Source organism: Eptatretus burgeri, chromosome 4 (assembly GCF_056783735.1).
Source record: "Eptatretus burgeri isolate ZD-2024b chromosome 4, Ebu_testis_v1, whole genome shotgun sequence".
In the NCBI taxonomy this organism is placed as follows: domain Eukaryota; kingdom Metazoa; phylum Chordata; class Myxini; order Myxiniformes; family Myxinidae; genus Eptatretus; species Eptatretus burgeri.
This window is the reverse complement of record NC_140964.1, coordinates 51900571-51918238: the sequence shown is the minus strand read 5'-3', so window position 1 is coordinate 51918238 and position 17668 is coordinate 51900571. Positions and strand designations below refer to the sequence as shown.

At 38.7% G+C, this 17668-nt stretch overlaps 1 protein-coding gene across 1 annotated transcript in view; it reads right to left on the bottom strand.

The window, feature by feature from the left end:
• The window catches only part of LOC147028059 (beta-1,4 N-acetylgalactosaminyltransferase 1-like), a 91919-nt gene that overhangs the window by 58804 nt on the left and 15447 nt on the right, over positions 1-17668 (bottom strand). Inside the window, exon 3 of the mRNA XM_085878060.1 lies at positions 17451-17557. Coding sequence (XP_085734186.1) covers positions 17451-17557 — 107 coding nt within the window. The remainder of the gene's footprint in view (positions 1-17450; positions 17558-17668) is intronic.

Below are 17668 nucleotides of genomic sequence, written 5' to 3'. Positions count from 1 at the left end.
AGTCAATAAAATTTCACTATCAACCTGCATTCCTCTCCAGTAAAGCAGATACAATATCCAAATCTGTTCATAATATGATAGGCTACTAGTGTGCCAGACTTGGGGCTTTCCTCACAAAATGCACAATCTACTATACTAAAAAGATAGAATATGTTTGTGTGTGTGTTTGCTTGTGTGTTTGTTTGTTTGTTCGTCCTTTAAAGGCGGCCGAACCGTTGGATGGAATGAGATGAAACTTGGCATGAGTGATCCTTGGGACATGAGAACGGACATAGGGGGGTCAAGTTCAAGGTCAAAGGTCACGGGGTCAAGGTCACCGGAAAACGTAAATTTCTCAATTTCATCCGAACGAGACGGGACCAACGCCATTCGACAGATAATTAAAATTAAATGACAGTTCATTGATGACATTCACTTCCGACTTCCGGTTTTCGAGTTATGACGTCATAAATTGACTAAAACGTCAATTTTTCATGTTTGTTTGTCCGTTATAGACGACCAAACCGTTGGATAGAATGAGATGAAACTTGGCATATGTGATCCTTGGGAACGGACATAAGGGGATCAACGTCAAGGTCAAGGTCAAAGGTCACGGGGTCAAGGTCACCGGATTACGTCAATTTCTCAATTTCATCCGATTGAGATGGGACCAACGCCATTCAACAGATAACTGTACCCGCCCATGGGTGGATACTTTGCACGTTGTTATGCTATATTTAGCTAAGTTGCCCCACTACTACATTTACAAATGGATGTAGACTTTCGTACAATGTACACTAAGTATACAAACAATTAGATATGCAAATGTATATTTATAATGGTGAATATTATGATCACATTATGTGTCTTAATTTGTAGTTGAGATTGGTGGTGGCCTTAAACTAAAATATTCTTTTAAAAAAATGTGAGCCAAATTAAAGTAACCACATACTTGTTCTGACCAAAAAAACACAACAATTTGATCATTGTGGTGCCAACTTATGAATGTTTGGCATGGCTTCCACTTCAAAAGCACACCTATTGCTTTTATGCTACATCTTTCATCAAAGAAGTTTTTTTTTAAAATAGTCGGCCTTTTTAAAAATAGAAGGGATTGAGAACAACTCTTGAATTTCCGACCACAGTTTGCCTATGTTTGTGTCTTTAAGTGACAAAATTTAAAAGAGCTGTGCAACTGTCAACATGGTGAATACTTAGGGTAAAACCAGAGTAAATTTGTGTCGTTGAGTCTGGAGCAAAGTTCAGACACCTATAGCACCCAATATTTTGCTCCAAAAGGTTTCAGTTTTCTTGTGTAAATGATCCAGTCACTAGATTATGTAAATCAGGCAACAAAATTCTTTATGATGAATAAACTGACTGTTGGCAGCAATTTGAAAACTCAAATATTTTTCACTGCATGTTACAAATCACTACTTTTGAGAGTACTTATCTTAAAAAGTATTTTAAGTAGAATATTTTTGATGTCAAAGTCTGAAAGCCTCACGAATAGACACCATAATTGTGAATTTTCAGAACTTTGTTTGTAAAATTCTGGAATTTAGAGCCCTCCAAAAATGCTTCAGATACAAATCTGCAACTCACGACTGCCAGAATTGAAGCACCCCGAGGGTGTTTGTAGGGCCATATCTCGGACACTACTTGGAATTTTGAGCTATAACTTGGCAAACCTTCCTCATATATGTTAAGGTAGCTTTGAGTATTTTTTCAGAAAAATCTGAGAGGGTCACCGCAACCCCTGGCTGAAATGACACGGAATGAGCCACCAGTAACAAACTTAACCAGATGCCACCAGGATTTGGAGTAGGGAGACAGGTTTGAGAGTTCAGACTTGAGAGTAGAAAGATGTTGTTTCATGGCTGTCCTGAGGGTAGACACACACTTGTTCCGAGCTTTGTGGAAGGAACTGAGATTGCCTTTGGTTGGATTTGCCTTCCATGAGGAGAAGGAAAGTTATTTCAGGACAACTGCCTCAACACAAGCTTCAGTGTACTATGGGCAGGAGGAAGGGTATGTCAACTGAAGATGAGATGGGATAAATCTGTGAGAGAGAGCAAATTTCTTTGAAAGAATTCACAGGATGAGTTGATGTCAGAGACAGTAGAAAAGCGAGACCAGTCGAGAAGTTTGATGGCTGCTTGAAGTCCCTACCAGTCGGCCTGAGTGAAAAACCAGACTCGATGATGCTGAGGTGGTTCTCTAATAACAGCCAGAGAGATTTCTACTTTGACAAGCATGTGGTAAGATGAACCAATTCGAGCAGGGGAAGAACAGCAGATATTTTCAGGAAAATTGGGCAAAATCAAATCCAGAAGAGATGGAGTACCGTTGGTTGAGTTTTGGGTTGGTAAGTTGACAGATTGTGTCAGTCCCAATGAGTCAAATAAGTCCTTTGCTGAAGTGCCATGGCAGGTGAGAGAGGTACTCACACCCAGACAACTGGCATGACAACAATTGAAGTCACCACATATGAGGAAGAGATTGTTGAGATGAAAGGATAGAAGTTGGTCCATGTTTTCAGCAAGTGAGATGTAAAAGGAGTCATCACCACTTGATGGATGGTACAACACAAAAAAAACATGAAGTGTGAGTGGAAGGGAAGCCGTAACCAGAGGTATTCCTGGGGGTGTGTGGGGGGGGGGGTGGTGATGGCAGTGCATGAAGAGTGGAGAATAGAGTTTTTGATGAAGAGAGCAACTCCGCTACCAGGACGGGGCTCAGGTCTGTAATACCGGAGGGGTGAGTAACCAGGGAGAGATACTAGGGAGTCAGAGACGTCTTGAAGGAGGAAAGTTTCTGTCAGCAGATTATGTCTGGTTTGTTACTGGCAATCTGTATGAAAAGATCTGTCAGGTTTGAGTGAAGGCCTCGGATGTTTGAGGTCCACACTGTTAAGGAAGAGGGAGGGGAGGAAGCTTTGGGTGCATGGGAGGGGAGGACGAGGGAGGAGGGGGGGTAGTTATGGAGAGTTGTTGACAGTGTGTGGGGGATTGCAGAAGAGCTTGGGGAGAGGGCCGGATGCGGAGAAAAGACTCGGTAGTGATGGGATGAGGGACAGTGGGGAGTAATAAGAGAGGAGGCAGAGGGAAGTTGAAGATTGGAGGAGGTAGAGGAATGAGTTGGAAGAGAGAGGGCAGGGGAAGGAGGCAGCTTTGTGGCTGTGAGGGGGGCAACTTTGAGAAGGGGGAGTGAGGAGGGAGATTGGAGGGAGAAGGGTGAGAGGGAAGCTTAGAGGGAGAAATAGTGAAGGTTGCTTTGAGAGGGAGGGATGAGAGAGAATCTTCAAGGAGGGGAGACGATGAGAGCAGGCATGGCCAAGGGGCAGGAGGGCGAAGGGAAGAATAAGTCTTGGTCGTGGTATGGTGAAGAAGGCAGTGGGCAGGAGGAGGCACAATATTTGAGGGGTTGGGAAGAGGGCGGGTGTGATTAGAGGAAAGAATGAGCATGTTTGAGATGTTGAGGAGTGTACTGATTGAGAGAGTGAGATATCTGTTAGGTTAGAACGGAGCCCACAGATGTTAGTTACAACACCACACAACTTGGGACACGAGAGGAGGAGCCAATAGTAAAGCAGAGGACAGTGAAGAGGTGCTAAGAGAGGAGGAAGGATGAGGGGCAAGATGGGAGGGGAAAGAAGAGGGTATAACATGTAAGGAGTTCAGAGGAGATACATTTAATGAGGTGGGGTGAATTGGCACTTAAGTTGGAAAAAAAAAGGACGATTGATGGAACACGAACATGTGTTAAAAAAAATTTAAATTCCAGTTTGCAAGTCAGGGATGCGATTTAAGATATTATGTGAAGGATGCAATGAAGGAGAATTAAGAGAATGGAGAAAATAAACGTTGCAACAGTTGGACATTTTAGACATGGGATGAAGGAAAGGTCGAATTGAAAAGTCTTTTCAAGAAGAAGAGTGGTGAATTATGATACAACACAGAGAACCACATGTGTGAAAGAGGAAGTTTAAACATTTTAAGAGGCCTTTAAAAAAGAAAAAGAAAAAAAGATTAGGTAAGATTAAGGGAAGGAAAGGTTGAAAATAAAAATCATGAAGGTGTATGGTGAATGTGGATCGGCAAAAGTAGAAGGAAGATGGTGGATTGGCAAAAGAGGAAGAAGGAAGAGGAATAGAGAAGTCACATGGTTATTGAGGGTATAGGTTGAAATGGGAAAAAGATATAATTAAAAAAATATATATATATTTTAAGACATGAAACAGAGGTATTGAAAGACTGGAGGAAATGTAGTGAAAAAAAAACTTGAAGGTAATAAGTAGAAAATAGAATAACATGATCGTGCACACAAAGGAAAGGGTAGGCCTCAAGGAAACCCGAAATGAAAAGACCAAACAAATACTCACCAACTAGCACAAATTTAAAAACAAAACCGAACTACAAACACACAGTAAACATGGAGACAACAAAATAACGGCAAAAACGTGACAAAAAACGACCAGCAAACTTATCTTTGAGAAGGTCAGCAGACACCCTGAGGGACACCGGACACCGGACACAACTCAAGAACCGGAACTGGAACTACACGGAGGACAGCACAGGATGGTACAATACACATACAAACATGAGGTGGGAGTGGAGGGGAAGTCACAGCCAGAGGTACTCCTGGGGTTTTGGAGGTGTCAAAGTAGTACATGGAGAGTGAGAAATTGAGTTTTTGATGTAAAGCGCGACTCCGCCACCAGGACGGGGTTCAGGTCGATCAAACCAGAGGAGACAATAGTTATGATATGTGCTTATTCATAATACACTCTTTAATGCAATGTATGTATGGTACATCATTGAACTTGGGTATTGCTCAATGCATCTGGTAATTTTTTGTCTCTTCACATTATGGTACGTAATACACTTCAAATAAAATATTGACAGTTATTTCAACAAACTTATGAAGTAAACAGTACAGATTTTATAGACAACCAAAATTGTATGCACCATACGATTTTCCTGTATTATGTTTTATGTTTTGCCAGTTTGCTTTTCCTTTTTTTACCCATTTGGGAAAATAAGATTAAAATTTAACGATAAAAATCGTCCAAATTCATTAAGATGCCTCATCGTTGGTTCAAGCGGATGTGGAAAAATCTGCCTGCTTTTAAAGATGGTCCTTACTCCCAACTTTTTAGATTATGATAATTTAATAATTTTCACAAAGTCAAATTTTCAACCTTAGGATCAACGACTCTCACAAGGTTTTAATGCAGGTCTTCACAAAGAAGACATAATCAGTTTATTTAAACTTCAAAACGAACTAAATGATTACAACATTGAAAATATAATACAACTATTTTGTGATACACAGAAATGTAAAAAGAAATCAAAACCTATAACTTGTATTCTTAGTGATAATACGGATGATATACCTTCACCCCAAGATTTGGAGAAATCAAAAAAGAACCTCGTTATCTTTGATGATTGTGTTAATGAGAGAAACCAAACGGTAATGGATAGCTACTACACAAGAGGGAGACATTCTTCTTGTAATTGTATTTATCTTGGTCAATCATACTTTCAACTCCCTCGTCGCTCAATAAGAAACAATGCCAATACTTTTATTTTATTCAAGTTAAATTCAATAGATATTGTTGCGAATTCGCGCCCGCCAGCGTGCGAGCGGCCACGTAACTCGAATCGCGGCACGTCGCCCACCGGACGGACAATTCCGTCGTGACCCTCTCAGACTAACGCCGGGAACTAGTCACGGGTGGGCCTTTCGGCCTCACCACGATCGTGCCAACCGGCCCCCCGCGTGGGATAGGGTTGTTCGCCAAATTCGACCTACCTAAGTACCCACACGGAGGGTAGACCGGGCGATCGCACCTCGCCGCAGGTCGACCCCAGACACGAGCCACTGAAGCGACCCGTTCCGTACTATCGGGATAACCGAGCGGTGTTATATCGTCGACCTCGACGGTTCCGATTAATTATCGGGCGTATTTAGCCCACTACCAACCCTTTACTTGAAGTAAGATGGACATTCAATTAAAGAAAAGACGAAGCGAAACGGGAAAAACATTTCAACATAAGGCACATTTATTCCGCGGCACACGGATAGCACACATATACAATTACAACAATTATGCACCAAAAGCAATTGCAACAAAAGAAACACAATGCAGATCTACTACCGACTACGCAAGCACACGGCAACACTTACACAGTTTTACTTTACAGACGGCGCCGACAACACATATACTCAAAAGCAAAAGAAAAAGCCACCCTCAACGACAAGGGGGCAGACGTGGTCTGTGGGCGCAAGGCCGGGCGGAGCCTACCCGTCTTGTGATGAGCCGCAAAATTGGCGGCGGTGCCCCGACTCCATGCTCCTCCGCGGGTTTCGTTGGCACTGCTTGGAATGGGGTGGGAACGGGGCCCCCTTTTCGCACTATCTCAGCGCGGGGGGAAACAGGGGGGGTTGTTGATGCTCTGGGGAAAGAGGATAGCTGGCTTGCTTGGGTCCCGCGACGAGAGACTCCACTGCGACCTCGACCGCGTTCCCGGCTTCCCCCCTCTGCAGCTCCCCGACAGACTTCGAACCCCGACAGACCGACTCTCCTCCAGACCCGTCTTGACTTCTGCTGCCACACTCCGCCGCCGCCACACCTCTCCAACTCGCCCGAGCCCAAAACAGAAACTGACTGAATTCGCCCCGCGCTCGGCGCTTTATAGTGCGGCAGGAGAACCCATATGCAAATTTCCGGATCAGGATGAGCTCAGGGGCGGAGCCACGCTCGCCCATTGGACGGAGGAAAAGTGGGCGTGAACCTCCCCTGATCCTCGAATTTGCATATATCGATTCTACTCCGACTCGCCTGGAGGCGGGGCCAAATCGCCCCGCGCTTAATGATTGGACGGATCGGAAGTGGGCGTGTATCATTCCTGATCCGACTTTCCCTCGGAAAGGCCGCCCCTTGTACCCACGGCTCAGCGCGCGCCCCGCACGAGGCCAGGACAGCCCGACGCCCGGCGCCCACAAGCGGCGCGGGAACGGCCGCAGAAGGAGAAGAGGTGAAGGTGGTGGAGGGTTTATTGTGGCGGTGATGGCCATGGCGACGCTTGGAATGGCGGTGATGGGATAGTTGCGAGAGCGAGTTGTGAAGGTAAAGGCCGTGGCTGTTGGCGTTGTTGTTGTTGTGAAGCGGAGTTGCGGTTGGTGGTTGTTGTGTGATGGCGGTTGAGATGTGGTTGGTTCAAAATAAAGATAGAACAGAAAAACGGCTATCTTAAAGGGTCGCAGCCCGAATGAATGACATTTATTCCCTCTAAACAACGGGTTTGGGGCTCACTACACATGTACTTGCAGAGATATCTCACCTACGGGACCTGAATGGTGGTTTGCGAATTTCCTCAACCACAACAATATAAACAATTTTTGGAGAGACAATTGTTCGATGTTGTGTAGTAAAAAAGAATTTGGGGATTGTATGAAGCATACGACTGAAAAATATAAATATATTGTTGTGAAACAAGATGAGATATTAAGGGATATATCTTTTATTCTATAAACAATTACATATATAAATGGCAACTATTATTATTAATCTTGTGGGTAAATCTGCTTCTGGAAAAAAACTTTCATAAATCAAGGTTATTGAATAGTAAAAATGAAAATATTGAAAGTTTTTTGAAAAAACACCATGCGATTTGTATTGTATCTACAACAACCAGAGCAATGCGACCAGAAGTAGAAGGTGAAGATTATTACTACATTTCAGTAGAGGAACATATGCAATTGAGGAATGAAGGTCAAATATTTGAGGACGTCTCTCTTGGTACAACAAAATATTCACATTGTAAGAGTGAGTTCAAGAAACTAACATCTGGTAGTCTTGGGCTATTAGAAACTAATCCAGAAGGAATGAGGCAAATTATTAAACATCTGAGTGGCAATGGAGTTAAGATTTTATCATTCGGTTTTGATGTTGATGAAGAAACTCAGCGCAAATGTAAGAAAAGCAGAGATACAAGTATTAGTGATGAATAAATTACAACTCGTATTGATGTTAATAAAGAATTTGATGAAATATTTGAAGAAAAGGATTTATTTGAACACATCTACTTTCATGATGAAGAAAAGGAAAATTTCCCTGTTGACCTTTAAAATTCAGTTAATGATATTTTCCAATAAATAAATGGATGCGAAAGAAAGAGGAAGAAGATCTAAGGAACATCAAGAGTTGGGTTCAAAAGTTGTAAAACAACAGGAAGACATAAAGAAGAAATGCAGACAGAAACTAACAGGTGAAGAAGCGTTTGAAAGAAAACAAGAGAAAATTTTGAAACCACTTTTAAAAACTTCCCAACAAAAAATTATAGCTGCTTCCACAGTTCCCACAATAGAATATACTCTGAAAAAAACTTCAAATGTTAAAAGATTTCAGTCAAATGATGGAGGAAGAATTAGAGAATATAGGAGAATTGGAATATGATGATGAAGGATTATTTCAACAACTGGAAGAGATAAATCAACCCCCTGATTAAATTGTGAAGGCTCTTCAAAACAATGAATATTCAGCAGATTCAAAAACCATAGCAGGTCTCATTCCAACAGAACAACCAGCAATATTCCATCTTGTTCAAGAAAAAGGATTGATATTTAATGATGAATTAAGGTTCTTGAGTTCTGCTCAATCCCCTGTTGAACTAACTCCAATATTAATATTTCTTCTAACAGAATATGGAAGACAAGGTTCAACTGTGAGGGATGAATCAAAGTATTTTGATAAACCATTGGATAGGGGAAATAAGGATGATAGAGTATATATTGATTTGCTGGACTCTCTTAATTATAGGGTCAATATATCTAGTAAAAGTAGGAAGAATGAGAAGGAGAAACACATTATTCAGGCTTTGAGTAGGCTTGGTTCAGGTGTTAGTTTTCTTCCAAATGACCCATCACAATTAGCTACTGGACTGTTATTGCTGTTATGTAGTAAGAAGTCTGCAAAATAACAATTATGTTAACGAAGCATCAGCCATTTTAGACCAGTTGATGAACATGAAAATAAGTAATAAATGTCAAAACAAAGATATTTTATTCCATATTAAATAAGATGAGAAGCACAATCCTTGGTTTTAATTTCACAACAAGCGACCACACATCTTCATTTCCATACCTACTACAATGAGATGCAACAAAAGAATATGAGGCATCTTTATTCTCCATGGAAACTTATAATACCTTGTTTAATATTAGAGAGAAAAACGATAAGTTTAGTTACAATCCAGGAAGTGGATACAAAACGATAAGTTTAATCCGGAGCATATGAGATTTCTCCAATATCTTCCGAAATTGCTCGCCTTATGAAAAAACAGGGTGATGAACCAAAAAATATTGTTATAGATATTCAAAAACATACTTCAAAATAACTACAAGGTTGATTTCACAATTGATAATTCATTTAGAGAGTTATTGGGTTTCTCCTCAAATAAGATTGAAACTAATGGGACGTTTTACAGTGATAATGTCATTCAAATATCCTCAGGCATGAATTTGGTATTAATTCACTGTGATTTGATTGATGGTGCTTACAATGATGGAATAAGAACAAATACAATATTTTAAATCAGTACATACTCAACCCCACTTGGTTATAAATTCAATATGAAACCCAAAAATCTGGTTTGTCGACCTGCGTCAGGCAAAACCATATACAGAGTAAATTTCAGGATAACCGACCAAGATAATCACATTATTTCTTTTAATTGAGAAATTATATCCATCAGAATAAACGTACGTGAAGTTTTCCAATAAATAAATACGATGGTTATTGTGAGGAAACACGAGTTGGGAAAATATAAAATAATTACAGGGGATGGAATGTTCCTTTTGCCATACCACAAGGGTGAAGGTATGTATCTTGGTAGAGGATACTATAAACCCAAGAGACAAAGGGGTGCAGGACATCAATTTAGAAAAAATAGGAGATAGGATAATTGATACTCTCATGGGTATCGGTTCAACCATTCTGAAACATAAAGACCAAATTGGTTCAACTGCTTCTGCTGTGGGAAATGTGGTGCTGTGGTGCTATAAAGAGCATAAAAGATGCCCAAAAGGAATCCCGTAAATTGCAAACAATAAAACAAGCAGTCATAGACTGGTACTTACGAAATTATCAACTTGACCTCTGACCTTGTCTAATAAAAGCTGTCTCTAGAGAAGGTAGCAACGCAAACCATAAGTTTCTACGATGATTCTGTACCAAACCCTCAAAAATCGAATGTTTGACCTCACTGTGACCTTGATATTTGACCAAAATCTAATCAGCACGAGCCATCACTCTTCTGAATCACGTGGTGTAATTTGACATTGGTAGCTTCTTCCGTTCTCGAGTTATCGTGCCCACAAACAAACAAACACACACACAAACAAACACACAAACAGATGACGGAAGTCATCAATAAAGATTTCGTAAGTAATAAATTAAGAAAACAAAACTCAGTTGTCTCTCCAAGAAGGACAGAAAATAATTAAAATACTTGGGTCAGGGTTTCAAAAGTTTTAACATCTTTTTTTCCTAAATAAATACAAGTATGGAAGCAATTGATCGTATCTATGATTTGGATGATACCATTGTCATCTCAAACTCTACTAAAACAGAAAACTAATTCAAGGTAAATGCCATCACTGGAGCAGACTGGAATACAAATGGAACAAAAAGTTTTGAAATAAACAATCAACAAACTTATTTGAATCTTGCCAAAAGTTTCTTGTTGTGTAAATTTACATTCACTAAGGCTGCGAATAACACAAATGCTACACTCGTAAATGATTTATTCTGGAAAATGTTTGATAGTGTTTGTTTGTATATTGAAACACAAGAAGTTGAAGCAGTTGATGATGTCTCTGCTATATCTGAAATGATGAAATTTACACGATATTCATTTAGTGATAGAATGGGAAAGGGAGCTGTCGAAGGTTTTATTCCTGATATGGCAACAGGAACAAACACAGACCCTGGCCGTTGTCAAAGACAACGAATGTATAATGATGATACAAAAGCAGGTAATAGTTTTACTGTGGCAGTTCCTCTTCAAGGTATATTTGTATTTTGTGATCATGATAAAGTTCTGTATGGACTTAAAATTAGATTTCAACTGCAAATGAATTATAATGAAAATAGATTGCTTTTTGGTGTTGCTAATGCTTTTGCTGCTCAGAATAAATTTGTTATTGATGAAATTAGTTGGTATATTCGTGAATATACTCCTAATCTTAAAACAGAAGAGATGTTGAATAGAAGACATAACTCAAAGAAGCCATTCAATGTCTTCTTCTTCTTCTTCTTCTTTCGGCTGCTCCCGTTAGAGGTCGCTACAGCGGATCATCTGTATGATCCGCATAGTGATTTGGCACATGTTTTTACGCCAGATGCCCTTCCTGATGCAACCCTGGTTGCCTCTTACGACACAGGGATATGGTACACCTATTTTAACCGGTGTATCCACCGGCCCAGTACACTGGTACTCACTTCGCCGACCTCGGAAGGATGACAGGCTGAGTCAACCCCCTGGTGTATTAATTCAGTGGCCCAACGGGGCTTGAACTCAGGACCTTTTGGATCCCAAGCCGCTGTCCTAACCACTGCGCCAACACCAGGCTTCGAAGCCACTCAATGTATCATACCTTAGAAGATGTCAACACGTTAAACTGAACCAAACCACTTACACGTGGAATATGGCTGTTCTGGAAGGAAAGCCACGATACCTGCGGCTCATTTTTTTTAAAACCAGATGGTGATACTGCTACTGATAAGAATAATGCGTTTAGTGATAATAATGCTAAGGTGAAACAACTTTGCGTTTCTCTAGATGGAACATTTTATCCACGAGATTGATTGGAAATTAATTGGAGAAAAAAATGATTATGCTGAAGCACACAAGTCTTACCAAAAGGTGTGTGAAATCAATGGAAATAAAGAACAAATTTTGGATACGACAGCATTCTAAAAATTTGTATACAATCTATGCGCTTGACCTGAGTGCTCAAAAGGAAACTATAACGTCCAACAGAGTGGATACTTCCCTATACAGTGAAAGAGGAGAGAGTGAAGAAGTTGATACATATTGTTTGCTTTTGGAAGAAACCGAATTACAGATTACTACAGATAATGGTGTTATGATTAGTCTCACATAATTTTTTTGATAAATAAATGAGTAGTAAAGTGCCAACTGTGGTATATGTTAATCAAATCAATCTTCATAAACTATCATCTTGTATTCAAAATCAAAAGCCTTGCATTATTAACGTGAATACAATTCAGAGAAAAGGAGCAGTAAGAATTGATGTTTTGCTCACAAGAGAACAGGTGAAAATCTTGAAAGATACTGGCTCACTTAAAATTAAAATGTCAAAACCAATGTTGAAGAAATATTCAATATGAGAGACATGTGGAGGATTTCTCCCATTTATAATTCCTTTATTTGCTGGTTTAAGTGCGGCTGGAGCATTGACAGGTGGTATTTCAGCAGCGGTGAAAACTGCCAACGAAAGGAAGGCTCAACTCTGGATTCAAAAAGAGTTGGAAAGACAAAACAAAGAGTTGGAGAAACAAATTATTGGAAGTGGTGTAATTGTAGATTTTGCTGAAAAACTTGAAAGCCTACCTGATAAAGCGAGATTGTTGGTTGGAGATATACTTTCTTCTATTGCACAAGCAGGTGTAAAATTAACTAAAAGGAGTAATGGATTATATGTTTCTCGTCAATAAATGAGCATTGATGAGTGGTTTAAAAAAATTGGAAAGAATACAACATCAAATTTACAACTTGTCAAATGTTGTAAGAAATTAAAAATTGATAATGTGGCTATATGTATGAGATACGAGTAAACAAACTTGTCTAAAAATACAAAGACTATTATTATGAACTTAGAAGATAATAATGGGAACGGTTGTCATTGGGTTTGTATTTTTAATAGTCAAGACAAATATTATTTTGATAGATATGGTCTTCCACCACCTGTTGAAGTCATAAAATTCTTACACAATGATGTTTATCAAACATTTCAAGTCCAATAATTAAATTCCAAGTGTTGTGATCAATTATGTATGTATGTGTTATTTCAACTCAACAAAAATAATTTTTTTAATGATATTATTTTTAATATAATATAAATGACTTATGTTGGAAAAGATGGTTCCATCTTTGGTGTATCCAAAGAACTGGATATTTATTTATCAAATTATTACATAAAGGCACAGGCTGAACGACAGAAATCTAGTATAGCAAAAAATATTAAGATGAAAAATGCTTATAAATTAATAAATTATCCAAGCCTGACTGACGCGAATGACTTGGTGAGATTAAGTGTTTTATCACAATATATATCCTTAAATAAAACAGCACGTTTTGTTAAACAAGTAGAATTTACAACCACAACAACTAGTTCAACAAACCATACACCTTTTCTATTTAAATTCAATTATCTACCCAGTATTGAGTTTTATAAAGAAGAAAGTATAGTTAATATGAGAATAGAGAAATGGGGGTATAATGTGTGATTTAGGATATAATTGGTCTTTTTCATAAAACTTAGAAGACCTACACGATTTTAATCAGGCTCATAAAGAAGAATATTACCCTCTTGGTAAGAATCAGGAGATATGTGGAAGCACAATTAGCAAACAACAAATACATGATTTCGGGAATAGGAAATTATTTGATGGTGAAGCAATCGTTTCTATGACAAAGAAGGAAGGAAATTGGATGATTATACAAAGCCGAGGAATACAAACTGATTTATCAACAGGAAGATGGGGTGGTATTACGTGTCATCATATTAATCTATCATATATTTCTGCTACATAAATGACAGCAAGAAGGCTTCAAGAAAATTATAATTTTTGCATTCAAGGATACCTACAAGAAAAAGGTGTTATATTTTACATTCCTTAGGAATTGGAACATAGACACGGGCATTTTTCAATTATGAACTGGCCTTATACTGATGTTAAAAACCCACAAAGAGATTTGATTAAAATATTAAATAAAAATGAACTTCTAAAGGTGATGAAATATAAAACTCTTTTCAAAATCATCAACAAATCTCATGGGTTTCCTATTATGAGAAAAATAATTATGGATACAAGAGTATCACAGAATCTAGATGAATATATGTATGATATTCCATGGGGTGAAAGTAGTTCAAGGATAGTAAGGGATGAGGAAGGAGTTGAAGAAACTGAGGCAAGAAAGAAGGAGGAGAGGAAGAGAAAAGAGAAAGAAGAGAGGGAGAAGAGAGAGAAGGAGGTGAAGGAGAAGAGAGAGAAGGAGGGGGAGAAGGAGGAGAGGGAGAGGGAGGAAAGAGAGAGAATGAATAAATATAAAAGTATGGAAATCAGTGAGATTATAAAAAGATCAAAGGTATAACAGAAAATATATCAATCTCAATGCGCTGAGGAGGAAAACAAAAAATTGACGTCTATAAGTAATATTTACATCAAGAGTATTAACATCGAGTTCAGCAAGAAGATATGAACGAGAAAGTGGAGATAAAGAAGAGAAAGAAGGAAAATATTATATTATTGATGATGTTGGTGTAATTGACGTTGATTAAAGTTTTACATTTTTTTTCTTAAATAAATGGAAAAGAGAGTGAAGACCTTTCTAAGGATTCTTTATGTTTTAAAAATTAAGACTCAAATGTGCATGTTAGAAACTAAAAAGGTTTTTGCACTCTGCCGGAATTTTTCACATAAATAAATGAGTTATTGTCTGAAATGTAAAAAGAAAACCAAGAGTAAAAATATCTCGTATGTCAAAAGTTAAAAAAAATTACCCCCATGTGGGGGTGACGGTCATCTCTATAATACCACAAGTTCTCAATGTTCAGTTATGACCGAAGACTACTGCGCAGTTTGGTTAAAGATGACTCGGCATTTTGGCGCACGCGCACAAAATTATATTTTGAAAATAAATTCCAACATTTACATTTCGGGTTTTGAAACTTTTGCACCTTAGGCGGAAAATGTATACATATAAAAGGCAAAAAAATGTGTTTTATATTTATATTTCATTTCTCCTTCCTTCCTTCTTTGCGAATCGCATCGGCGTTTTTGGCCATCTTCCAGATCACGTGACGATTAAAGGGGAAGGAAATTCAAAAATCTGTCCGGTCAGATACAAGATAATATTTTTTACTATCATAATCAATAAACAGTTGCTGAATATCTTGCAGAATGGCAGACGAGATAGGTTTTGAAAATGGCGGTTTTTATAACTTACGTGACCTCGTCCCTGACCTTGAACCCGGACAAAAGTTATATCGTTATGCAACACTCATCGACCTCTACCCACATACTAAGTTTCATCAAGATCGGAAAGAAAAATGGTTGACGGACGTACGGACATTTGGTCTGGCTTTATTAGGTCATCTCAGTAGAGATGACCTAAAAAGGGTTATACAAAAAGGCACATGTTCGGTGTGTAGCTCTAAAAAGAGTAAATTCATCACCAAACACAAACGAGGTGGAGATATACAAATGTTTTTTTTTATCAGGAAGTCAATTTACAACAACTGGATACCAGGGGAATTACATCTACCAGGGTATTTTTTTCTGTGGCTCAGGAACAAACTTGAATAAAACATTAGAAGAGGCTGACAATCCTAAACCATGTAGGAAACCTATCAATAGGGTTGATGAAGTGTGCATGAGGCACGATATAGATTATGGAAATAGCACAACATTGGAAGAAAAACACCAAGCAGATCGAGAAATGTTGTCTAATTTATCTTTCATACAAAATCCAACCTTGAGAGAAAAAGTTGAAAGGTTCATCGTGAAGAAGATGATCAGTGTCAAATTGAAACTTGCACTTGGATATTCAAAAAACTTATAGGCTCTAATGATGTCAATAAGATTGAAGAGCAATTAGCTGATTAATTACATAAACCAATAATCACAAAGTTTAATAGAAGGAAGATTTATTCCAAGGCAGTTGATTATATCTAGTCTGCTGATTTGATTGAACTCAATAATGATAAAGGGTACAAGTATGCTTTAACCGTTATTGATTTGAGTAGATATGCGTGGGTTGACCGTTTGAAAAACAAAACAAGTAATACTCTTATGTTAGCCTTTCAACAGATATTTAATACAAGCAAGAGAAATCCTAAAAAATTGTGGACTGATGAGGGTACAGAGTTATACAACAAAACATTTATGAATTTTCTTTAAAATAACAGCATTACATTATACAGTACCTTTAATGAAGGAAAAGCGGTTGTTATTGAGCAATACAATCACACTTTAAAAGAGAGACTACATAAAAAGTTCACTCAACTCGGTTCTCAACAATGGTTATCTATAATTCAGGACATTGTAGATAAGTACAACGATACGATGCATACCTCAACGAAAACAAAACCATCAGAAACATTTACAAAATTAGAATATGAAAAAGAGATTAATGACATAAAGCCCAAGTTCAAAGTTGGTGATATAATAAGAATATACAGGTGGAAATCTCATTTTGAAAAAGGTTATACTAAGCGATGGACAAATGAACTTTTTAAAATTGTTGATGTAATCAGTGCAGTTCTTTGGACTTAAAATTATGTGATTTAAAGGGGGAAGAGATTTGAGGTTCATTTTATTCACAGGATTTACAAAAGACAAAGATAATAAATTGAAAAAAAAATTCAAAAATTGACTCCACCCCTTTTTGACTCCACCCACACCCAAACCCCACACACAGGCAAGCCACACCCAAACCCCCCACACACACGCAAGCCACACCCAAACCCCACACACACACAAGCCACACCCACATCCATCATTTCCACATGATTAGAGATTAGTTTATTAGTTCCCCACACACAACATGTTTATTAAATTAAAAAATTGCTCCACCCCTTCTTTGTCTACACCCACAGAAGCAACACCCATTCATCCCACCCCTCCCCTTCCCCTTGTGCACCCCAATCTTTGACCCACCAAACCCCCTCATCCCACTCCCACACACACAAGGAGTGGTGGGTCGTTGGGGGAGCGCACCTACCCCCTAACCCCCCCCCAACCCCACCCTTGTATGGGAGAGAAGGGGATAGGTGGGGAGAAAGTGAGTGTCCCATTTTGAGCTTTTGGGGCTTGGGTCAAATAGTTTTTCGCTTTTTTCCCATTCATTTGAATGGGCATCCCAGAAGCAACATTTATCATCTACTCCTATGGTATACCCTTTGAAAAGAGGGTATTGTTTAGCAGTGCCCTGGCCAAAAGCTAATTTCCTCATCTGATCGACATGGAAAGTACTTCATCAGATGCAATTTCCCCATCCCTAGATGTGATGCAACCAGCATTCAGATTCTGTACACATGACTGATGCCAAACTCTCTCGGACACCTCCAAGTACTTTGTAGAGTTCATGCTACATCATATCATGGCACGAGTGGAATGTATATGTGGCCATGCAAAACGTTTGTTGCAGTCTCACCAGGAATGAGGATCGTTCCTAGTGGGTGGATCTGTACACCCTGGGTTGGGTACGAAAGTGGAAAGTTGGCTTGTGCAACCAGCAGTTTGTGTTCAGGCAGAGAGAACCTTTCAGGATGGACACACAATCATTTTCCTTTAAGCATAGGTAAAAATCAATCGAAAACAACTAATCAATTTTAGAATGAAAAAACAAGAATAATCAAGAAAAAGAGCAAT